Raw genomic sequence first — 24,254 nt, 5'->3', positions numbered from 1 at the left:
AGGGGATGTGCACACTTACACCCACACAGAGGCTACACAGGTCTGTGTGTGTGCCTGCACATGAACATTCACGTATGTGGCTAGGTGTGCATGCATCTGGGTGGGTGTGTACTTGTGTGCAGGGACATCGCTGTGGCTATGTATATGCACACATGTGGATCTGAGACAAGGAGACATCGGAAGGATTTCAACATTAACAGTCTGCAAGAAAGCAAGCAGGCAACTGCAACTCTGGACAAAAAGTGCAGGGAAGTAAATCAAGGTAGCCATTAGGTGCACAAGTCACTGTAGATCAGAAAGTGGGACATGTGGGGAAGCTGGATGGGACCAGTGCGATCAAAGATGGCAACAGACCTGCCTGAAAACTGACCCCAAATTTCACCATAGCTTCATTAGAATGCATTTCCTCCCAGAGGGGACATACTACTCCTCTAAGCACATTTTGGCCTATGTGCAAATTCACCCCTGCAAAGAAACTAAACCCTAGCCTGTCCAGAGATGCCCCTACCCATTTTGGAAAACAGTCCATGAATAATTAACCACACACCTTTGGGACCCCATAAAAGTGGGATATGTCCCTCATTAAGTTTGTCAGCGTGTGTGGAGGAGCTAGGTCACTGTCTGCGGGGTAGCCACTGCTCTGTCTCTTCCTGGGACTGCCTCCTGGGCAGCTCGCTGTGCTTCTTTTCTATGATAAACTTCTCAATTAAACCTTCTGCTTGTAAAGGCGTGCTGCTGCCCAGTGTTAATTTCCATCAGCACCTCAGCAAGGACCCGAGTGACACACAAGTCTGTGACACACGAGCCCAGGTGAGTAAGGAAGGAGGGGGCAGAAGGGGGGCACTTTCCACGGTGATCTCCTAAAAGAAGTCCCCTCTGCAGCACTGCGGTAGCCGTGGGTAGACAATGGAAGCCCCCACTACAGGCTCGGGGCCAGGCCGGGAGCAGCTCGAGGAGTGGCAGTGCCCTACGAAGGGACTAGGGTGGGAGCTGAGAGAGGACAGCACATGCTGAGAAGCTGAGGATGAGTTAAATTCCTCCCTCGGGAGACCTGTTCACGCTGCTCCCCCTCCTTCGGGGGAGCCCTCCAGGCCTTCACAGAGTGGTGACACAAGGATGGCCTCATCTCTCCAGCCCAGAACCTGCCTAGTCAGACGGGAAGAGTCAGGCTGCACACGCTGTTTGACAGACACAACTTCCTCTAACCTGAGGGTGGGGAACCCTGACAGAAGATGCCCCTACTCATAAGGGTCTCTGGCCATCTTAGGGCCTCTGAAGGCCACCTAGACTGTTTCCTGCTGTTCTCTCTGAGGCAAGTCCAGCTGCAAAAATGGCCATGCCATCCACACGCTTCCCTGGCCCTGGGTCCCTGACTTCCTCCTCCTCTTCATCCCTGCTCCAGTTGACTTTCTCGCAGGAAGCCTGCAGGCCAGGGAAAGACAGTCTGTTTTCATCATTTGCAAGTGCAGGCTTCCTCTGCAGAATTCTGCTCCGCAGACAGTGTCGGCGCATCCCCGAGCTCTATTCAGCAGGGGGCGGGCGCAACCATGGGCGCAGGCGGGAGATGAGCAGGCACACCTCAGCTCTGAGCATGAACAGCTGGATCTGCAAGTGATAAATGGGTGCTGTTTGCCTCTCCCAGCACCTGCAGCTCCTGTGGGTTCAGCACCAGCACTCGGGGACAGCTCCCACCTGGCCCTTTGCTGCTTTGCCCAGATTCAGCCTGCAGGAACAGTGGGTCTATCTCACAGTAGAGACCTCGACCTCCAAAGCCTGCACCTCACATGCCCTGTGCTTCCTCCAGTGGCACCACAGGCTGCAGACACTCACTTGCCCTCACCTCTCCTCCCCTTCAAATGGACCCGTCCCTGCCTCCCCTGCCTTTAACTGAGCCTACTGGAGACAGCTGCACTAACCTCAAAGAATGATTCCAGCACTGCAGGTTTCAAGTCTCAGGGATAAAAACCAAACCACCAACTCACTTAGCAGCCCCTTCAACCACAGACTCCTTCTCTCCCTGTTCAACGTAAGTGGTCCTAACTAAGATGTTCTGCCTGGGTTACTGGCAGAATGGCAGGGAACTACTGCAGAGACTGAGCAGCTGTCCAAGACAGAAGCTCCCTGGACCTTAGAGACACTCGAGATTGCTGCTGGCTCTGTCCACACCATCATTCTCCTCTGAGTACAGAGATCAGCATGGAGGAGGCGCAGGATGAGAAACCAACAGAGAGAGAGAGAGAGAGAGAGAGAGAGAGAGAGAGAGAGCCATCTCCAACACACCAGGAGACGGCGTGCAGGCTCCAGAGAGGAATCACATTTCCACTTGAAAACCACCCAAGAATAAGTTAATGGATTGATACAGAAGAGTTGATTCACAGGCAAGCAACACTGGGGCTTCCTTAGCTGTACTCCGGGGCAAACAAAGTTAGAACAATCTCATCAAAAACCACAGTGAAAAGGAGTGGAATTCTGCAGAACACAAATCCCTACCCACAGAGAAAAAGGCTGATAACTTTGACTAAGTTTAAATTAAGCACTTCTGTTGTGGGGGGGGGGGCAATAAAGAAATTTTAAAAGACAAGCTTTGAACTAGAAGGTTTTTAACTGATAAAGCTCACATGGCATTTATACGTGTCATATATAAATAGCCACTGCAATTCGATACAGAAAACAACCCAGCAGAAAGGCGAGCAAACGACACGTATGGGCATTTTATGGGCATTTTTGGCAAGAAACAGTAGCAAATGTGTATGGGGTAGGATGCTCACCCTGTTGGTTGTCAGGAAATCAAGTTTAAGACAGCAACAAGACAAATCATGATACCAGTTCTGCCTGCTCTTAAAAAGCCTGACAATCACAAAGGCGGTGGGGTGTGGCCACAGAGGAACACCCGAGGCTGGGATGTGAGCTTCTGGCATCACCCCGCGAAGCTGGATCTGCACACACCCTAAACATATACACGGTGCCCCGAAGTCTATATTCAAGAGAAACTGATGCTAATCAGGTATCAGCTGCGCAGTGTGTCTCTCCGATGTACAGCAACAGAGGAGGCTGTCCCTGATGGTGGTACTTACACACTGAGCTCAGCACCAGCGTCCAGAGAGAGCGCCCAGCCCTGGGACAATCGCGCAAAGGGGCTGAAAACTCTTACACGGATGCCATCCGAGAGTGCCCACTGCAGCATGTATTGTACAAAAAAAGAAATTTACAATAGGAAAAAGAGCTAAAAACAGGAAACACTGATAGACACTGTATTCATTGATCAGTAATATGACACACTCACGGGTGGGTCTTTGAAAAATAATGAACGAAAATAACAAGTGGCAGAGATCGTTCACCGTAGATGCCTTTGTGGCTTTTTTGTATTGTTTTTTGAGGTACAGGACACTGGACCCTAACAGTACTGAGCTACATATCTAACCCTTTGCATTTTTACTTACTAAGTTGCCCAGACTGGCCTCACAATTGAAATTCTCCTGCCTCAGCCCTCCAAACTGAGCTTACAAATGTGTACCACTGATCTCGGCAGCAGACGTCACTTTTTGGGGGGGTGGGTGGGTACCGAGAATCAAACTCAGGACCTCACGATTACCAGGCAGGTGCTGCGCCTCTGAGCCAAATCCCCGGCCTCTATGTCACTCATGAATCTCAAAACAAAACCAAACTAAGCAAAACTAAGCCACATTACTTATGGATACACAAATATGAAAAAGAAAACTAATTAATGATTGTTTTACAAAGCAAAGTATAAGCACAAAATTCACATTACAGGGTTTGGGGGAGCGGGTGGAAGGGCAGGAAGGAAGGTGGACACAGGGCCCTCAGTAATATTCACCACCTTAAGGTAGACGGCTTTGTGTGTAGCACAGCGTATTTTATACATACTTTTGTACATATCAAATATCATGTAATAAATATAAAGGAAGAAAAATCATATGCATTTCTACATCCCACAGATAGGATGGATAAAAATAAACCCAAGCCCATACACACACCCCGACTCCCTCGACACCCCACACACTCACAGCCTTTCAGCTCCACCCTCCCTGCAAGTGTGGGGGGAGCGGTACACCTCCCACAGCATCCAGGGTCTCTGAAAGCCCAGCCGGCCTCAGGAAAGAGTAGGCATTGCTCATGCATCCCAGCAACCTCCAAGTCTTACTGATCCCCAAACCCACCAACAGGCCCACAGAGGAACCAGTTCCAGAGAGAAATCAGCATGGCCACAGGGAAGGCAGGCAGAGAGGACCCCATGGGCATGGGCTGGCTCAAGCCTCAGAGCCAAAATTTGTCAGTCCCTAGCACAAATTCCACACCTCCCAGAGACAGAGACCGGGAGACTGAATCACGCTGGGCACCCTTTCTCGGTGCACCCCAAATGTGAGCAGGTGTCAGTGTGGAGGAGGAGGCGGGGCGGGGGGCACGTGAAGCAGGCAGTAGAGGAGAGGAGAGAATGGCTGAAAGAGAACCAGGAAGCCTCCAGGCTCCACGGCCCTGCGGCAGCCCCTGGGCCCAAGGGGTTCTCCTTTACCCCCGCCCCATCCTAGCAGAGGCCGGCAGTGGCTCTCCCCAGCACTCACCTCTGCAGCTCCTTCAGGGACACGGTGACCCTCAGGCTGTGGCCCAGCACGTAGAGAGCAGCCAGGATGTCTGCCCACTGCACCATCTCCCCCAGGGGCCCGCCCTTCAGCACCCTCGGGCTAAACACGTCCCCAGACTCCTCCGTCAGGAAGCCGATGTGCACGAGGATCTGCCAGCGGGACAGAGAGGGTCAGTGTGAAGTAGTGGCCCTCAGCCTTGCCCCCACCCCAGGACAGCAGGCAGGAGGCCAGCCGCAGCACACGCTGCCTCCAGGCTGGACCTTGCTGGGCCCTTTTGGGCACTAGAGTTTTGGGCATTAGAGTGACCGCATCAGGTGTTGGGGACATAGGGGATAGGGCGGTCACAGTCCTGCCTCCCGGAGCTTACGTTCCAGATGGAAAACGTGGACAACAGTAAACACAGACAAGAGACAGTTTCATGAAATGACAGAAATTCTGCAAGAAATAAACAGGGCAGTGTGAGAGTCCTGTGCACGCACGAATGAGAGGAGAGAGGGACTAGCAAACGGCCCAAACACAGGTGGGATTCCCAGCCTTCCAGGCCAAAGCTGGGACTGCTCTGCCTGACCAGAACAAGATGTCCAAGGAATGCAGGGTCCCTCAGGCCCTCCGGAGCTTGTCATTCTGCCCCAGCCCAGCAAGAGGCCAGAGAACTCACCTGCTTCCACCCTGACCCTGCCACCCCCACCCTGCCTCTTCTTCTGGACCAAATTCAAAGAAATTCAGTGCCACTAGCTGGAGGGCCCACTCCATGTCCCCTTGGAAGCCACAGGCCCTGAGTATATTACCCGAGATCCCCGGGCTTCACTCCCCAAGATGAAGTCGCACCTGCTTCTGGTCCCTCTGAATGTCACCCAGCTTCCGTGCCAGGCGACGGGCAGCAGTCGCCCACTGGGACGTGAGCCGCTTGGCTCGCTTCTTCATGAAGATCAGTGACTCTTTCCCGCTGCCCATCAGCTCCAGGAGGTGGGACAGGTTGCTCCGGAAAACTGCCTGGGGTACACGGCAGACCCCAGCTGTCTTAGCCCCAGCCCTGCAGCGCCCCCTATGTAAAGGTGGGGTCTGCTCAAGCTTTGCTCTTCTGAGCCCAAGGTCAAGGGACCCTGCTTTGCCCCCCAAGCTGGTGTGTCCCGGTCCAGCTCCTGCCAACCACCTGTCCCAAGCCCTTCCAGAGAGGGGACTGGTGATAACAGTGCCCAGGGTCCCGGACGATGGAAGCGGTCAGCATCAGGTGCCCGGCTGCCTCTACGCAGGGCCACTGTCACCGTATGCCTTAGCATATGCCTCAGCCCCTGATGGCTTTTACTGCTGTTATCCAGGTCCATCAAAGGGGTGCCCCTGGACCCCAGCCGCCCTCCAGGGTGCAGCTTCTCTCACGAAGGGGGTCAAGTCCACAGCCTGCAGGGTGGATGGCCTCCTCTGCCGGCCAGTCCTGAGGTTTCACCCCATTAGCCCTGGGGCTGATCGGCTGAGGAGCCCACAGGTGTGCCTACCTGGACCCTGGGGAGGGTTTTGGGGGCCTTCTGAGCCCTCGTCTGGTTCCTCCAGGGCAGCAGAGGACAGAACCACTCGACCTCACTGAGGTAGATGAGGAAAGAGCACTCGGTGCCGTCCACCCCGAAGAAGGCGTAGCAGGGGTCAGAGGTCCAGCGGGCGCGCATCCACTGTGGAGAGGCAGGCCTGGGCGGGTGGCCGGCAATACCCACCCCACCCTAGCAGGCTCCCATGCACACATGTTCCCAGGGATCCTAAGGTCCCCAAAACAGGGTCTATGGGGCACGCTCTTCCCTAAGGACACAGCAGGGAAGGGAAGAGAACAGAAACTGAGGCAGGAAGCTAACCCTAGGACCCAGACCTCTGCCCTGGCCACTAGAGACCACAGAGACCAGGCCTAGAAAGAAGACCCTGGGTGGCCAGGCTCTGGGGAGGGCCAGGAGGGCAGCAGCGCAGGCTGGGCTGTCTCCTTTGTCATCTGGTCCTCATCGCCTTTCCCTTGGCTAGGGCTAAGGTCACGGGGTGGTCTTCAAGCAGGCAGGGATGGTGTGGTTCCCTGGGTTCCCTATCACACCCAGGGAGGGTGTGATACCCTCCATAGTGGTTCCCAAAGGAGACTGTGGCCCACCCCTTTGGGGTCCAGAACCAGTGAGGATCTGGCTTTATGGTCATGGATGGGCTTTCCATACGGCCAGATGTCATCATGCAGCCAGAGATGGCCTTGGAGGTGGCCAGCGGGCCCTCAACCCAGCTGTGGGCTCAGCTGTGGGCTCAGGAATAGAGTGAGGTGATCGAGGGTCACTCCTGAGTTTGCTGGGAATTGGGTTTCTGGGGGCAGGACACAATTCAGCAGTTCCCTGGCTGTGAAGAAAGTCATCTGAGGGTCTGAGCCGGTGGCCGGGAGGGGTCCAACAGAGAAACCATTGCCCCGAGGCTGCTTTGACCAGCCGGTGCCAGGGTAAGGGGGCACAGGCTGGGCAGAGGCCTTGCCAGTGGGCAGCCCAGACAGGATGGGAATCTCGGGGCCAGGCTGTGTGTGGCTGCCCTCCCCACACCCACCACACTCAGCCCAGCCCCAGCTCCAGGCCTTACCTCCACCTTCCCAGAGCAGTCAGGGAACTTGGGGTCGCTGGGAGCCTCACACTGATCCCGCTGGCCCTCAGACACTGCAGGGAGAGGTCAGGGAGACATCAGCTCTCAGAAGCCCCGTGCCCCAGGAGAGAGGGCGAAGGCAGAATGCTCTGTCCCGTCTCCCTCACCTCAGTTTCTCATCCGAAAGGCCACTCACTAGTCGACAGCCCACCCCAAGGAGTCCCTGGATCTGAGCTGTTCCCCAAACCCCTAGTCTTCCCTGGGGGTTCAGAGCCAGTCGGGGGCTGTCAGGAGACCTATGAAGCAGGGTGGAGAGGATTCGGGTACCCACCTAAACTCACCTCCAGTTTTCTGAAGTGGACAGAGAAAGGCCTGTGACACCCCACCCCATCCCTACCCTGCCAGCTGCTCCTCCATCAAGGGGAATGGAGGGACCCTGGGACCCTTCCTAAGCTGGCCTGGCTCTTGGGACCTCAGTAGTCAGGACTCCAGGCACCTCCTGTCCTCAGCACCCTCAGGCAGGGCAGGTTGGGGTGAACCCCAGGTCCTCCAACCTGCCTGGAGTGGGACCCCAAAGACCCAGGAGAGTTGTCATCGGGAGAAGTTGGGCCTCCCCAGGTATCCTGCCCCCTCAGGGCACCCTACCCAGTGCCTGAGCCTTGGGGAGAGTGGCCGCCCGCCTGCACCCACCCTTGCTGTGTAGGAGCAGACTGTGACGCAGGATCTGGTCCACCTTCATGGCGATGTCGGAGACATTCTGGGCAATGGCCTGGATCCGCTCCATGAGGCCGGCCCCAGGGGAGAGCCTGGGTGGGAGAAGCCGGAGCTGAGCAGCAGAATCCGCCTGGGTGACCTCTGGATGGCTTCGGTCAGTCACCATCAGCAGCAGGGTCAGCAGCACTCCAGGCACCCAAGTCCCGCTCCATGGATCTCCCCTGCCCCCAGGACTAGGGGTCAAGCTGGTGGGGATGGACAGGAGCCCCCATCCAAGGCACACACTGCACACTTATGGAAAGCCCACCTCCGTATGTGCCAACCCACATCCTGCTGCGGGTCAAAGGGCAGAGCCAGAACCCCCCAGCACAGGGGACTTAGCTGCTCAAAGTCCCAGCTGGGCCTACAGAGGCCCCACAGGTGACTAACAGCAGGATAGAACCCGGCATCTCTCCCACCACTTTGCATCTGTCTTCTCTTTTACCTGAAGCCTTGGGTCGGATTCCCACTTAGCTCAGGGATGTTAATTATTTTTGTTTTGGTTTTTTTTTTTTTTTTAGACAATCTTTTTTTTTTTTTGTCTTTTTCGTTTTTATCGGTACCAGGGATCGAACTCACGACTGCCTGTTTGCAAGGCAGGCATTATGCCACTGAGCTAAATCCCCAACCCCAGGAATATTAATTATTCAGGAAGCGCTGGTCTAGCAGGCCTGCACCCCTGGGCTAGCTTCCCCTTCAACGCTGGCCACACCAAGCTAAGAGTAACTGGGGTAGCAGTAAGATTTGCTAGGGGATCATGATCAACGGATTGTCAGCTGTCCACCTTTACAGTACCCTGTCCAGGCAGCCACCAAACCCCACTCGTCGCTCTAACTCAGTCCACCTTGCCTCTCGGACTTCCTTGTCCAGTCATTCTCTACTGCAGTCACCCTGGACTCCAGGAGCCACAGGTCCTATGACATGACTGCGTCAAGGGTCGAAATTTGACCTTGCTGTCCCCAAGGAGCACACTGCTTGGCCATCCAAAGATCCTGACCCACCAGGCCCCAGCCTGATTAAAGCTGCTTACCTATACACACTCCCTGCCCCCCTTCCAGATCTTTCCCATGTAAAACCTCGTTTGCCCCAGAAGTCACCACTTTCCTTCTCAGCATTGGGGAAATTCCTTTCCCCCTTCACCATGACTGTCTCTGACTTTGGGGGTGAGTGGCAAGACTTGGTCTACAGGGAGCCCCTGAAGTCAGCTCCCCAACCCTAGCCTAAGACTCAGGTGAGTGGAGGGCTGGGTGCCCTCAGTCTATTTGTCCTTTCTGAGACTTACCAAAATCAATCCCACCCACAGCACCCTGGGGACCAGCAACAGTCAAAACCCCGGTAAATGATCAGGGGCTTCCCGAGCCAACTCCTTCCCAGGATCTTCAAATGGTTTATGGACACCACACCACGGGTCTCCGCCTCTCCACAGATACTGGTGTTGGTTTTTTTCTTTTTTGGTACCAGGAATCAAACTCAGGGCATCACACCTGCCAGGCAGACGCTACGACACCCCTGAGCTATATCCCCAGGCCCTACTGGTGTTTTCATTTTGGGAGAATTTATTTCCTTATGTTGAAGACTGCTAACTCTTGGGGAATTTTATTAGACATTATACGCTGCATTTATCGCATTGCAAAGCCTTCTGTGAAGATGGATCCCCTCGGCTGGCGTCAGCTTCCTCCACAGGGGCAGCCCTGGGGCCTTTCTCCAGGAACTCGCTGGCACTCTGCACATTAATTCCACTCCCCTGGTTTTCGCTCCACCCTCTGGCTGTGCAATTTTACAATCTCCAGTTTAAGCTCTGTTTGTCTTACACAGGTGCTGGGTTTGCCTAAGGTCACATGATGGGAACTGTGGGAAACATTTTTCCAACCTGGGCTCTGCAGAGTCTGCAGACCCCATCAGGTGATGTGCCCATGGGAGAAGGCACGGCGGGGAAGTTTAGTGGCCAAGTGCCCCCTGTGACCACCTCTCATCACCCCCGCCTTCTACGGGAGAGGAGGAGCCATGCTCCATCCAGAGGGCAAAACATGAGGGTTACAGGTGGGGCTGAAGCAGAGATGCAGGCTGAGAAAAGGACTGAAGGCGACAGGATGGGGGAGGAGCACTCACAGACATGTGGGCACACACACACACACACACACACACACACTCCTTTAGTCTAGTAGCCCAATGTCATTTTTGTGTTTCTTTTTTTTTTTTTTTTTTTTGCATTTTTACCAGTACCAGGGATCGAACTCACGACCACAGGATTGCAAGGCAGGCGCTAATGCCGCTGAGCTAAATCCCCAGCCCCTTCAATGTCATCTTGGAAAATGATAGAGCTTTGACACTGATTTCCTTGGGCTGCACCATCAAAGAAAGAACCCCAAGCACAGTGACTTAAATCAACACCCCACAGCACAGTTACAGGGTTCAGAAGCCAAGTGCTGTTGTGCCTGGTCCTCTGGAGTCCTGGGGTCATCTCTTCCGGCCCTCTCTCCTAGTGCCTCTGGCTCCTGACCGTTCAGTGGCTTATGGCCATGTGGCCCCCACCTTGTCAATTTCCTCTTCTTCTGAGGACACTGGTGACTGAACTAGGACCCACCCTAACCAGCAGGATCTCACTTTAACTCGATCACATCTGCAAAGACCCTGTTCACAAACAAATTCACGTTCACAAGGAAAGTGAGTAGGGGTGAGGGCACTGGCGTATCTTTTGGGAGGACACAATTCAACGCCTAGTAGCCTTCTACCAGATCACGAACAGACTGAGGAGAGGCTTGGAGGACAGGCACCTCCTATGTTCAAAAATCCTCAGGCAGAGGAAAGGTCCCCTTTTGGGACAAAGGTCTAGGTTTTAGAGCTGTGTGGCCTCAGGCAAGCCATTTAGCTTCTCTGAGCTCAGATGAAGATGAAGACACTGATGGCTGCCTCGTAGAGCTGCCGTGAGGACTGGGAGCAAAAGGGATGGAAGGTGTACAGAACATGAAGCTAGCATGATGTGCACCAGTGAAGTCACTGTCACTGTTGCAGCTGAAGCTGCAGCAAGGGGGATCAGACAGGAGAATCTCAGCCCTTTTCATTACAGACCCCCCAGGAGATCTGTGGACTCCTTCCCCGCTCCACCTCCCCGCGGGGCAGGCCGGCTCTCAGGTACACGCTTGTGGTCGCTTCCCTGAGGCCCACCAGGCTCTGAACTAGGGGAAGACCAGCCGAAGACTGTGCGGCAGCTTTTCACGCTGACCAAGGGGACAAGAAGGACGCTCCTCTGAGGGGGGTGAAGACCCAAGGAGGCAGCCTTGGGGACAGTGGTCAGGAAGCCTCTGCCACCTGCTGCTGGCCAGCTAGGGCAACCAAGACTATGCTCGAGCCAGGAGGGTCAGAAGGCACCGGGGAGAAAGGCCAGGGGCAGCCTAGTGTCCAACCAGAGACCCAGAGCACAAACACCTGACCAGGCAATTGAGGGGGTGGGACAGACACCACCCACTCCACCCCAACTTCCTGTAGCCCCCTCACCTTCCCTGCAAGAGCCCGATCATCCCCCAAAGTCCCCTGGGCAATGGGATGTGAGTGTCTAGCCGAGACCCCAGATGGAGGCTGAAGTCCTCATGGGAAGGGCTCAGCTCTCATAAGTGGAGTCTGCACCACCTAGCATGAGCCACATGTCCAGGGTCTTCACCCTCATAGGCTGCAGGGTGTTCCCCAGTTCACTGGGGCTTCAGAGGGTGACCCTATTTGCAAAAGCATCTTTGCAAGTGTGACTAGTTAAAATGAGATTGTACTGGATTAGGATGGCCCTAATTCAGTGACTAAGGTCCCTTTGAGGAGGCCACATGAATACACGTGAGGTCATGTGGTGTGGAGACAGATGGATACATCCCAGCCACGGGTACTAGTGGCCTCAGAGAGCCGCAGGGGTGAGGCAGGACCCTCCCCGAGGGCCCCTGGGAGGAGCAGCCCGGCGACACCAACACCGTGAGTGCAGACCTTGGCCCTCCATCACAACAACTGTTTCAGCCACCTGGCTGCTGGCAGGTTTTTTCACGGCAACCCTGGGAAACTAATCCAGTCACTACGGGTGGTAGAACTGAGGGAAAAATGGTTTTAATGCACCCCAGAGACAGCCAAGTTGTCCCGGTCACCCCCGTTGCCAAGAAGACTTTTTCTACTTGCTGGAGCCCAAACTTCATTCTGCTGCTGCTCTCCCAAGAGGAAAAAAAAAAAATCAGAGGTTGCCCTTGATTTTCAAGTCCTGTGCAGAAATGATTTTAGAGATTCATTGGAAAAAGTGACGGTCTTGGAATTAGAGGGCCTGAATTCAAATCCTGACTCCATAGCCTATCAGCGTAACCTTGGGCAAGTTCTCCATACTCTCTGAGCTCCAGCTGGAGCTCATCTGAAATCAGAGGGGCAGAGACCGCAGCAGTCAGTAGGTGCCCCATAGATGCTCGATTGCTTTTGCTCCCTGCTCACAGCGGTCATCCCATTCCCAAGAGGAAGCGTCAGCGAGCCCAACCACAGAGAAAAGCACTTTTTGGGAGATTCAGCAATTTTCCTACAACAAGCATTTTTGCATAAAACATAACACTAGCACAGACTTTAAATAGCGCAGATGGCGTCTGTCTGATTTAACAAGTTCAAGTCGTTCACAACAGAATTACTTGGCGTCACTATTATTATACTGGACTTCGCATTTGCATAGAGCTTTCTATTTTCAAATAATATATGATTAGGTTTCTTGCCCTGAGAAGCTTTGCTACAAATAACAATAAAAGTAAATGTCTCCAGGTTTCAGAGCATAGCAGATCTATAACCTGGAAATGCCTCTGTGGAAAAGAAAAAGAGGAGACGGACGAGGGACCCGGGCATGGCTGCCTGTCATTTGTGACCCCAGGGAAGCCGAAGCCACTGGCGTGGGGGCACGACTTCTCCAGGCCAGGGGAGACAATGCAGGGACATGATGCCTTTAGGGCCCCATGAAAACGTCTGCATTTCTTTTAACATCAGAGGGGGAAGAGCCTGTAGATACAAGAAAAGGCTTTGATATGTGATGTGAATCACTCGTCTTTAGACCAACTGAGTCATAAAATGCAGCAAGCTTAACGGTGTCCCCTGGAACTACACAGGTCACAGTCCTCACGCCCAGTGCCTCAGAATGGGACCTGAGCTGAAAATCTAGTCTGGCCTCTAATTCACCATGGCCAGCATCCTCAGGAGAAGGGAGAGTTTGGTTCCTGGGAGGATGCCCTGCAAAGACTAGAGTTCAGCTGTCACCCACCGAGGGACAGCCAGATGCTGGCAGAGGCCTGGAGCAGCAGTATCCCCAGATCCCCCTAAATCGTTAAGCTGCCTAGCCTGGGCGTGAGCTTGCAGTCCTACTGCCTCGGCCTCCCAGAGCGCTGGGGTGGAAGGAGAGCACCACCACGCCCCGATGCCCAGCTCTTCATGCCCGGCAGCTCCGGCGGCGCTCACACAGCACCAGATCACTTCCGGTACCCCAAAGCACACAGGCCAATCCGAGGGACCTCCAGCCCTCCGTGCTGAGGAGGAGAGGCAGGCTGGAGCCACAAGGCAAACACTGGACCCAACCAGCAGAGTCACGTGGCTGGGCTCTGCAAAGAAAACCATCTCCCATCCCTCGCCTCACGGGCAGGTGATGTGGAGAAGTGAGCTTCGAGACAAGCAGGAAGGCCCCGTATCACTGAGAACAGGGTTCAGGACCAAGGCCGTGACTGAGCCCGAGGTCAGCAGGCCGAGGGGTTGGCACCCTAGAGTGTGGCCGCCCCCACGGCAATGGCAAAGGCTGAAACCGGTTTGGTCAAAGGCGTTTCTTTGGCAACAAGCACCCTATTCGTCCAAGGCCCTTACTAGGATGCATACCTGGACTTCCGTCTGCCCAGGCAGGGGACAGGGACAGTGCTCCAGTTCCCTCTGTCATCAGACACCCCTGGCCTTCCTGCAACGGGCACAGATCCTTGGAGCCCTTTTGTCCTCTGGCCTGCGGTCCATCTCCTGGCCTTTCTCTTTTACCTTTCAGTGTGTGCAAGCTACAGGAGGAACAGCGCCAACACGGCAACCTGGGAAGGTGGGCAGCGACCCCCACACGCGGCAGGGAGAGGTGGGGAAGGGGCTGGAGAGCTGGAACTCACACCCTGGGCAGGGCTCCTCCCCCGAGTGCCTTCCTCACTAGTGCCTCGGCTTAGTGGAGACCCGGGAGAACCAGCCCCAGCAGTGCGGCAGGGCCTCTCTGTTCCCTGTCTCCCAGCACTGATGGGCTGTGGGAGCAAGGCAGGCCCACTTCAGTGCCCCGCAGCTCCGATATCAGGGACCACCCTTTCCCTGCTGAGCCTGCCTTCCTCAGGGTAAAATGTGGACCTGGCAGGCTCTTTTCATGAGGGCGCTGATGAATATCAAGGTTAAATCCACGAGTGGCCAAGCGTGCGGGTACACACCTACTGCAGCCCTCTACAAGGCAGGAAGGTCGCAAGTTTGAGCGTGGCCCGGGAAACTTAGCAACTTCGCAAGAACTGATCTCAAAATTTACACAGGGCTAAGGGTGCAGCTCAGGGTAGGTGTCTTGCACTCAATTCTCAGGACTGCAAATAAAAAAACAAGGTGGAAGGAAGGAAGGAGGGAAAGAAAGAAAGAAGAGAGGCAGGGAGGGAAAGGAAGTTTCACCAATACCTACAGAAAGTGGCTGTTTTGATTGTTACTTTTTATCACTGTTAATTATTATTATTGCTACATCAGCCAGCTCCGTAGCAAAGTCCACTGGAATGCAGAACAGACTAGGGCCAGGGAGCCCGGCGCTACCCTGCACACAGCGCTGGCTGGAAGAGCCCTGCCTGTCCAGACTCCTCTCTCTCAGCATGGGACCGGCAGTGGACCAAACCAACAGCTCTGAATGGGTGCGAAGCGGAGACAGCAGCTTCTCGGGCCAACAGGTGCCACCCCTGAGGCTCTCCTGCCTTGCCAAGTGGGGCTGCTTCTCAGTGTGCCCCAAGCCATCACAGTGTCCTCCTGGGATGACCTGAGTCCTCGAGAACCTGCCCAGGACCCAAGATCCTGGGATAGGACCTCTAAGACCCATAAGGAGATGAGGCACTTTGCCAAGGTGACACAGCTCGTTAGAGGCAAGCGAAGACTCAGGGGCCGGCAGCTGAGCCCACACCCTCCTCGCAGCTGGCAGGCGCCCCAGGCCTGCTTCCATTCCCTGTGAAGTCTCTGAGTACCGGGCAGCCCACCAACACTCAGGAGGTGACAGAAGGCCACACTGAGCCTCTGGCTTCTGCCCATTCCACTGCCCAAGACTGACCGGGCTACTGGAAGAGACAGAGGCAGCCACACAGCATGCCACCATGAGTCACAGTGGCTTGGGAAACCTGGCCTAGGATTCTCTGCTCTACTTCCCGGGGCTACCCTGCGGAGACCTCTGCTCCCACAGGTGGCAGTGCCACTAGCTCTCGTCCTCTACTCTCTTCTAGCCAGACCTGCAGGAGGCCCTGGAGGTAATCACCCATTCAGAGCCAGGCCCACTGCATGGTGCCGGGGCCCTGAGATGCCTTGGGAAAGAGGCTTAATTTCATCTTCCTCCCGATTTATGAGGGGTGCATTCAATTAACGGGGGTATTGATTTCCCGCAGCTGGCCAGAATGCTTGCTGGGAGTGATTTTACTAAGAAACAAGATTGTTCTCTTTGTAAAACTCGGAGACTCACAGACCTAGGTGCCCGCAGACACACACAGCAAGATGTGAATACAACTCAGCCAGAAACCAGTGCACCACAGCTGCAGGGGGACGCGTGCTGGGCCTCTGTCTGTCAGGGTCACACACACCTCGGGGACACTCCCACCCCATGGTAGCCTTCTAGCATCGTCTCTGCTGCTCCCTTCCACCTCGCCCCACTCAGAGCCCTGTTAATGGTGGGGGGCAGTGAGTGACCAAGACCCGCCAGCCCCTTCTGCACTGAACAGCGGACCCGTGGCTCACAACCCCTAAATAAATACATGGGCACACACACTATTAACAGGAACAGAGCCAGGGCTGGCTGTCCGCCCTAACAGTGCAACAAAGCTGATGTGACCCGACTCACCCCCCTCTCCAGGCCATGACTCTCCTGCCTAGGAGCCCTAGATTCTTCTCACCCAGGTGGCCTCTGTCCTGACCACCAACGATGCCTCACCTCTGTTATTTCCTGACCAAGGTCTAGATTGCCCACTCTGTAGATTCCCCACAAACAGGAACAGAGGACGACAGCCCCAGCTGATCCCTGGAGGCCTGGGCAGCAGAAGGCTCAGAGCGAGAGATGCTGATCTTACCCTGCCTCTGGCACCTGCGTGGCCAGGGCCCAGTCTCAGCCTCTGCACTCGCAGACACCTGTCCTGACTCCACGGCACAGCTCACCACAGGGAGCTTAAGTCAGTCCACGCCCTCGAATGCACACCCCTAATCCTGAAGTGCCTGGCTCCCTTCCTGGCCCAAGACCCTGAGTCACCACCTCCTGACAGGCCAACGCCACCAGAGTCCTCCACTGTCCCAGACCCTTCCTTGAGGGTCTCTGCAATCCAGAGGGAGACAAACACCTGGGGAGGGTGGGCAGCCACCAGCAGTAGCAAATCCAGGGCCTGGTCCCACACGGGCTAGAGAGAGACAAGGCTCACTCTGTGAGTGGAGCAGGAAGTTGTCTTAACAGAAGTGTCCCCAGCCTTGCCCTCCCACGCAGACTCCCAGAGCTATGGAGCCCCTGGCCACCCCTGGTTCCCTCACACAGAAAGAGCAAGGAAGCCGAGCTTTTAAATAATGCCTTTTTAATTTAGAAAGAAATCCTTATCTGATTTCTCAGAGACAAGAATTTGGACATATCTCTCCTCTTCCATCTCTCCTGCATGATGCTTCTATTTGCATTAAATTTCACGCGCTTGCACTCCAGCACCATCTATAATTACACAACCTGCTCTTCCCCTGTTTTCATCTCACATTAACCCCAGCCTCTGCCTCTCCACGTGCTTCTTAACGGCTGCGTGAGCCCCGCAGAGCAGGCTGCCCAACAGACGTTTCCACCACCGCTCGGCCGTCTGATGCTGTGAATCAGCGCATCGCACAGTGCACAAGCCAGAGGCCCTTGAACCCCTGGAAGGTGGGGTTCGCTTCCTGGACAGCTCCAGCTCCAGAGGAAGCCACCACTGCAAGGCAGGCTGTGTCCCCCGGAGCTGGGTCACGCAGCCAGGCACAGCAAGGCCTGGGTCCCCACGCGCCCTCAAGCTCCCAGGGCACAATGGGAAACCGAGACCTACCTCGTCCAAGCGGAGTTTGCCAAAATCACACTTCCCTGCCTTCTGCTCCCCGTTTGTAACCCATCAGACTCAAACCTAAGAGGCTCCGAGGGGCCCTGCCTTCCTCTCCGCTCCACCCTCCTCGCCCTCCTTCCCTTCCTGTCTTTGCCAAGTTCTTACTGAGCTAGAGAACAGCTAACCCGGGTCTGTTGAGGTGGAAGCACAGAAAGCAAACAGACCAAGCCCCTGTGCTGGCACAGCATGCACTCCAGCCAGGGAGAGAAAAACAAGAAAACAAATAGTGAACACACGGTGAGAAGGTGCTAAAAAGAGAAATAGGGGAATGGGGCGCATTTTTTAACAAGAGTTGGTCAGGGAAGGCCTCAATGGAGCCACCTTAGCAAAGACTAGAAAGAAGGGAGGGCTTCTTTACAGCCAGATACAGGAAAAGGAGGGGACAGCCAGTGCAAAGGGCCTGTGGCCAGTGGGAGGCCACTGTGCTCCAGGAACAGCAGAGAGGCTGGGAACAGACTGGAAGGGTCATAGAGGAATGGAGCCAGGCACATTAGGACCACCAAAAGGGTTCTGGGAGAAAGAGGAGATACAGGGCTGGGTGTGCTGTTACTCCGAACACAGTCCTCATCCCCACTCTGCAGTGGGTCATCAGCTTTCTGAGGGCAAAGCTTTACGCCCACTCCTTGGTGTGCCCTTCTCTCTATACGAGTCCCCAGCCTGGACTTGGACATGGGACAGATACAGATGACCTTGAACACAGCCAGCCTTCAACCTCAGCAATTTTGCCACTGAAGAGAAGCTCAATGAAAATCCAAAAATCATTAGGATTTGGCTTTAGGATACATAATCTGATGCTGTTTGCAGCAATCTGCTTCCCTAATTATGTTTTCCTAGGCAAAAATAGCAAATTTTCTTTCCCCCGAGGACGCACCAGCCACCGGTGGAAGGCCACAGCACGGAAGCTTTCAGAAGGGCAGGAGGGCAGCAGAGGTTCTTATTACACCACAGGGAATCTCAAGGGGGATATGGATGCAGGTGACAGTGGCCGGACACCCCGAGGCAGCCCCTCTGCAGCACACGTCCCCTGCCGGGCTGGCTGAGGCTGGGAGGCGCTGCAGAGTCCGGGCACTGGGGATGTGCGTGCATCTCTCCTGAAGCAAGTGTCCCTGGAAGTGATGGCTCTGCCCGCAGGGTCTGATGGGCCCTGCTGGCCTTGATGGATGGGTGGCTGCCGTTTCCAGGACGGCGTGAGGTGCAGCACGCACTCTGCCTGAAGGCACCCTCCTTCCCTTGGAGGAGCTGAAGGGCAGGGCAGGGGAGGGGGAGGCAGAGACAGTGATGTGCTGGCAGCCCAGGGAGGCAGGTCAGGGCCCAGGGCCAGCAGGACGCCCAGCAGGAGCCAGCGGGGTGCGGCCCCATCAGGTGCTTGGGCAGAGGCTGGGCACAGCTGGAGGAAGGCAGCAAAGCACAAGGCCCAGGGCAGTCCAGGGCCAGGCGGGAGTAGGACGAGCCCCAAGGCAGGGAGGACAGGGCCAGGACACAGGGGCAGCGGAGAAGGTTGACTGGGAACATGGAAAAGGTCTCATGGCCTGGAGCCCAGGGAAGCCCAACGCCCATCCCCTCTTCTCCTCCACCAGCCTCTCTTTCCCTTTCCGACACTTGGCTACCCATGTCTCACATCGCAGTCAGTGATATTTTTAAATAAAACAAAATAGTAACAAAACAAGTGACTTTCTCATGGTTCTTAAAATAGCTGACAAAGCCCTATGCGCTCTGGTCCTGTTGGTCCCACCCACTCCACACTGTACTATGCCTCTTTCCTCCAGCTTACCAAGTGAGCTCTGCCTCAGGACCTTTGCACTTGCAGCTCTCTCCACTTCCTATCCTACTCCCAGCTCTTTTCGAGCCTGACTTTGCCCCCATCACTCATGATCAATCTCAAAGAGGAGACGTGATCAAAAGCTAAGAGCTAAGAATGTTTAAATTTTCAAAATCACAATACAAGACACGTTGCCAGTCATCCCCCTCAACATCCTCCCTCTGACTTGGAACACGTTTACCCATCATTCCTGCCACTCTGAAACATTTCTGGAAGTCTCCTTTTGTGAGTATCTTTTCATAGCTGCCTGACGTTCTGAAATTGATTCAAAACATTTACGGCAGTTTCTGTCAAATGAAGACATTACAACGTGTCCTCCTCATCCACTTTATTCAGGGACCTGGCACTGTCAAAAGGTCCATGCAAAAGGAAGTGTGTGGTGGATTCAGGACCTCAAGGCAGCCAGGACAGCAGAACTAAGGATGCTCGCAAAGAGAATTTCCAGAGCTGCTGGGCTCAGGGCCAGCAACTGACAACAGGCAGACCAAGCGGCAGCGGACTCCTGAACACCCGCCCAAGGGCGTGCTGGGCGCCAGCCCACCTCAGGAGAGTGCCTGGTCACTGCCTCCCTTCCTCAGGCCAGCCAGGAAGCTCACTCCGTGAGCTTCACCCAGAAATGCCCAGAGCCTCGCTTCTAAAGCGACAGAGGCAAAGGCAGGAGATTCCCACACACACGCTCGCCATTTGGATTTCACAGAACTGGGGTTCCTGGGATGCCACTGAGGCATGCGGGAAAGTGGCACAAATTCTTGGGGCTTGGCTGACTGGAGAGGAGAATATGTAGGATAAACAAACCAGGAAATTTCACTTGGTCCCGGGTCCACCGTCATCGCCCCGTGCTCTGCAGAGCCTGAGCTCAAAACCAGCATGGATCTCGGAGGGCGGGGGGATCAGGTTGGCGGGAACGAGCTGTGAAATGCCCCATGTGCAAAACGTGTGTAATCCAAGCACTACGAATGTGTGTGCACGCCCTGTGCCTGCAGTTCTGCACACGTGTAAAGGTTTCCAGGGTGAGCGGGAGCCTGCGTGTCTCTGGAGCAGTAAGCTGCCTTCTCTGTCCACCCGAGATGCTTTACTTAAAATGGGAAAAAGAAAGCCTGCAAATGGGCAAAATGTCAACCGTGGTTAAACTTGGGTGCCTGAAGCCCGCACTCCGGTTCATACCAGATTATGGGGTTGCTTTTGCTCCATTATTGGGGTACAGTTTGATTCATGTGAACAACAATGGGAAAGATTGGTGTTTTGTTCTGGGGTTTGCTGTCTGTTGTTTTGTTTGGTTTTGGGTACCTGGAATTGAACTCAGGACCTTGCAATTGCCAAGTAAGCACAGGTACTGTGCTACTCAGCTATATCCTTGGTACTTTGTTTTTTGGAGACAGGGTCTCGCTGTGTAGTACAGGCTGGCCTTGAACTCACTATGTAGCCCAGGCTGCTCTCAAATCTGTGGCAATCCTCCTGCTTCCACCTCTCAAAAGGTGAGGTTACAGGTGTGCACTGCCCCGCCTGGTGTAATGGTTCAGACAGTCTCTGTTTTTTGAAGACGGTGATTTACCAGGGGGCCACTGCACTCAGGCAGGGGTTAACCCATTGCGGAGTTCACAGCTGCATGTGCAGTAAGGAGGGGGGGGCCCAGCCGGAGGCTCTTCCACCAGGCCACTAATGCTTTGCTGCCAGCCAACCACAGAATAAGCTCTCTGAAACTGTGAGCTAACGTGAGCCACTCCTCCTTCCAATTTATGGTGTATTTCTTCTGGTGCCAGGAAAGGGACTAGCACAACTGACAAGACCCGGACTGTGCTCCGAGAGTGCACTGCACCTGTGCCCCAGCCCCAGCACACCAGGGCACACCCACCGCCACCCCGTGCCCACCAGTCCCTCACCTGTCTGCTGCAAGGTGCGTGTCGCTAGTGACCCGGTGCGGCTCGCTGCTGTTCTCCAGCCTGGCCAGCATGTCCATGCGCTTCACCATCAGCTCCAGCAAGTCGCTCATCTTTCGGAGGACGCCACGGGACTCGGGGCCACCCAGCACTGTGGGCAGAGTGTGGGTGCCATCAGGTGTGACCCAGCAGCCGGGAGGCCACCACCTGAGGACCCCAGCCTGGCTCCCATCTTCCTTGGTCACGGCAGAGAAGGGGCTAGGAGAGTGGGCCTGCTCTCACCAGCACCCCATGGAGCAGGAGCCCACTCTGCCCTCTTGCTGCGTAGGAAACCACTGGGTCAACCCTGCTGCAGACAGCACCTCTAAGTCAGATTTTTCTGCAGGTGTGGTCTGCCGCCCGGCAGCTCAGAAACTGCAGGCCAGCCCTGCCCTGCTGACGGCAAGATCTAGGGCCCGGGGCCCGAGCTCTGTGCTTCTTTGCTCCCCACATGACTGATGCATCTAAGGGGTGCTGTGCTCAGGGGGCCCAGTGCTGTTTTGCTCCCTTGTCCCGCTTCTCCCACTCAGCCTTGGGCCCCCACTGTGAAAAGCCAGCATGAATTTGCTCTGGTCTTGGGCTCTCCAAGTCCAACTGGCAAGGGCAGCCGCCCCCCACTGCCCCGGCCCGGCAGTGGAGAGACCCTTACTTTCCTTCTTTTTGGGGGACGAGGTGTGATACCATAATCCAAACCAGAGCCTTAGCACTGAGCTACATCCCCAGCCCTTTCTATTGTTATTTCTTTAATACAGTCTTGCTAAATTGCTAAGTCGCCTGGTTTGGGCTCTGTCTCGTGACTCTCCTTCTTCAGCCTCACAGAGTGCTGGGGTGACAGTGTGTGACGCCACACCCAGCTTCTCCCTCCCTTCTTGGTGACATGCTCTGGGCAGCCCAGAAACCGAGATGGAGGAGTGAGCCCAACAGGCAGCCGGGGAGGCAGTCACGGGGGACACAGCCTCAGCCTTGGTGCTGGGCCAGGCTCGGCCTCACCTCATCCTGGCCAGGGAAGGAAGCTGGGGTATACAGGTCTCCCTGCGCCTATACCCCTGCCAGTCACTGGGTGAAGGCTGCTCCAGGGATGTCACATTCTGGCACTTCCTGCCTGCCAAGGGGGCTCCCAGGCACAGTCACGAGGGCACCAGGATCATCAGGGCTGGCGGCTATCAGCAGCCCCAGCAGCCCCTGCTCAGGAAGAGAAAAGCGGACACCCAGCAGGCCTCAAGGGGAGGACGGTGCGCTGGGGAGTGGCCCCGTGCAGGCTGTCTGCACCAGCCCCTGCGGGGAAGAAGTCATTGTGCTGCTCCTGGCCTCAGTGTCCCCAACCTACAGCCTACTGTCACCACGCCTGACAGGTGGCAGGAGAGAGCTTGTGTCAGGCCGCTGGGAACAGAGGAAGAGGAGGGAGAGAGGGGACAAGAGGCAGCGAGCCAGCAAGAAGAGGGAGCCAAGAGAGGCTTTCTGTGTCACCAGGGCTGCTGTGATGCTGTCCCCTTCTGCCCTGCTTCCACCGGCCTGGCCCTTGCCCGGCTCCAGTGACTGACATGAGGCCCCTTCTGGCGGGTCCCCGTGTGGAAGAGACACTCACAAGCTGGTCCCAGGATGCCTCTTGCTGGGAATCAGACCTTAGAGGCAAGGAGGAGACGGGGTGGGAAGCAGAAGAGGGGAAATGGAGCCACCCAAGAGGCCCAGCCCACACCAGGCAGAGCGGAAGGAAGGGAAGCCCTGTCCGCCCCCCCCCATTCCCATAGCACTGGCCTCCCCATGCTTCCCTCAGAAACCTGCACTGATTTCTACAATATCAGTTAGGCTTGAGAAGTTTCGCAAGAGCCTTAAATAAAGCAAACTCGGTGGCTCTCCGCATTCTATCAGTTCGTCTATCAGTGGGTCAGATGGGAATCAGGTAAGACAGCTCCCTCCTTTCTCACCCTCACAACCTAACGCTCTCAAATCACAGCCTCCGAGACCCCTGAGCACCATGTGTACTGTGGCTGCATGTGGAGTTGTGCAGTGCACAGCCGCTCAGCCTCCCTGGGCAGCCCTGGGAAACCGAGGCTCATGGCTCAGGCTGCAGGGGCCCCTTCCCCAAGGGAACAGGGTGAAAAACAGACAGCAATAGGTAATTCTTTTTAAGATAGCAAGAGGCAGTATGGTAACCATTGTTGATCACCTTGTATTCTGTTTTTACAGTATGTATTATGCCCATCCTTTTGATTTGACTGACTCTGTTCTGTTAGGTCACATTTGGTTTTACTCTCTTCAAAAGAATAGTAAGAACTGTGGGAGAAATAAAACCCAAAATGTGTAATTGTTATTGTACAAAAGAGAGAAAAACAAAGTGCTCTCAAGGACATAACTGCGTGTATATTTAAGTGTATAAGATAGATAACCATATTACTGAGTTTTGTTGGATCACTGAACAGAACTGTTTGCAGTCTCACTGCTTGAATGTCCACTTCATATGCTTTAATTTTGTAACGTAAACAACTATCTCTAAGATGACAATATGTAATCTATCAACTAATGATTTCCTATTGTTTACTTTTGCTGAAATTCTGTATAACTTGTACCCTTTTTCTGTCTTTTTTTCTTTATCTCCTTAAATAAAAATTTAAAGAAAAAGAGAGCAAGACCATGCCCGCGCCCCCCCCCCGAATCTGGTTCTGTCTAGCCATGCCTAAAGCCTGGCTAGTCACTCAGATGCAGACAGCACCCAGAGTTGCCTAGCCCACTCCCGGCTTCCAGGGTCAGTGGGTTCCCTAGGCTCTGAGGTTCCCTCACCCGAACTGCTGTTTCTACACCTTTGCTAAGCACTTCTAGAGACCAAGATAATGGGAAAAAGTCACCCTGGGAAAAGCTGGTTGTGGGAGCCTCAGGGAAAGTTCTGTTTGGTTTCGCTGCCCCCTGGGTGGATGCCCAGAGCAGACAGAGCACAAAGGACCCTGCATATTCAAGCAGCAGGCTGGAGTTTCCTGGCACAGCCTAGGAGCCAGAGAGAGAGGAGGCCCAGGGACAGAGAGGCTCCAGGGATGAGGGGAAACCACCACCATAGGAACTGTGCGGCGCCTCCAGGAAGGAGGCAGAGGGCGTCTGCACCTGCTTGCTGTGCCAGGCAGTGGTTTAAGCCCCATGACAGCCACCTCTGCAGGAAGCCTTTGGGCGTAGGGAGGGGGTGTTAGCGCAACAGGGTGCCCTTCTTCCTGGGGCAGTGCAGGGAGACTGAGGAGGCAGGAGGGAAGATGCTGAGCTGGCAAGA

The 24,254-nt window shown here is 55.0% G+C and overlaps 1 protein-coding gene across 2 annotated transcripts in view; it reads right to left on the bottom strand.

Annotated features, from left to right (window-relative positions):
* The window catches only part of Mgat5b (alpha-1,6-mannosylglycoprotein 6-beta-N-acetylglucosaminyltransferase B), a 60,667-nt gene that overhangs the window by 27,550 nt on the left and 8,863 nt on the right, over positions 1-24,254 (bottom strand). Inside the window, exons 3-8 of one of the 2 annotated variants that reach the window (XM_003464774.5) lie at positions 20,966-21,113; positions 7,878-7,993; positions 7,188-7,261; positions 6,095-6,265; positions 5,430-5,594; positions 4,581-4,750 (exon numbers count right to left, since the gene is read on the bottom strand). In XM_003464774.5, the coding sequence (XP_003464822.1) occupies positions 4,581-4,750; positions 5,430-5,594; positions 6,095-6,265; positions 7,188-7,261; positions 7,878-7,993; positions 20,966-21,113 (844 nt within the window). The remainder of the gene's footprint in view (positions 1-4,580; positions 4,751-5,429; positions 5,595-6,094; positions 6,266-7,187; positions 7,262-7,877; positions 7,994-20,965; positions 21,114-24,254) is intronic. The other variant, XM_063242586.1, reaches the window with a different exon arrangement.

The sequence above is a fragment of the Cavia porcellus genome, unplaced genomic scaffold (assembly GCF_034190915.1).
Source record: "Cavia porcellus strain 051 isolate PalLab524CR breed Dunkin Hartley unplaced genomic scaffold, mCavPor4.1 scaffold_32, whole genome shotgun sequence".
NCBI lineage: Eukaryota > Metazoa > Chordata > Mammalia > Rodentia > Caviidae > Cavia > Cavia porcellus.
The sequence above is the reverse complement of the archived record's forward strand: the minus strand, read 5'-3'. Positions and strand labels throughout refer to the sequence as shown.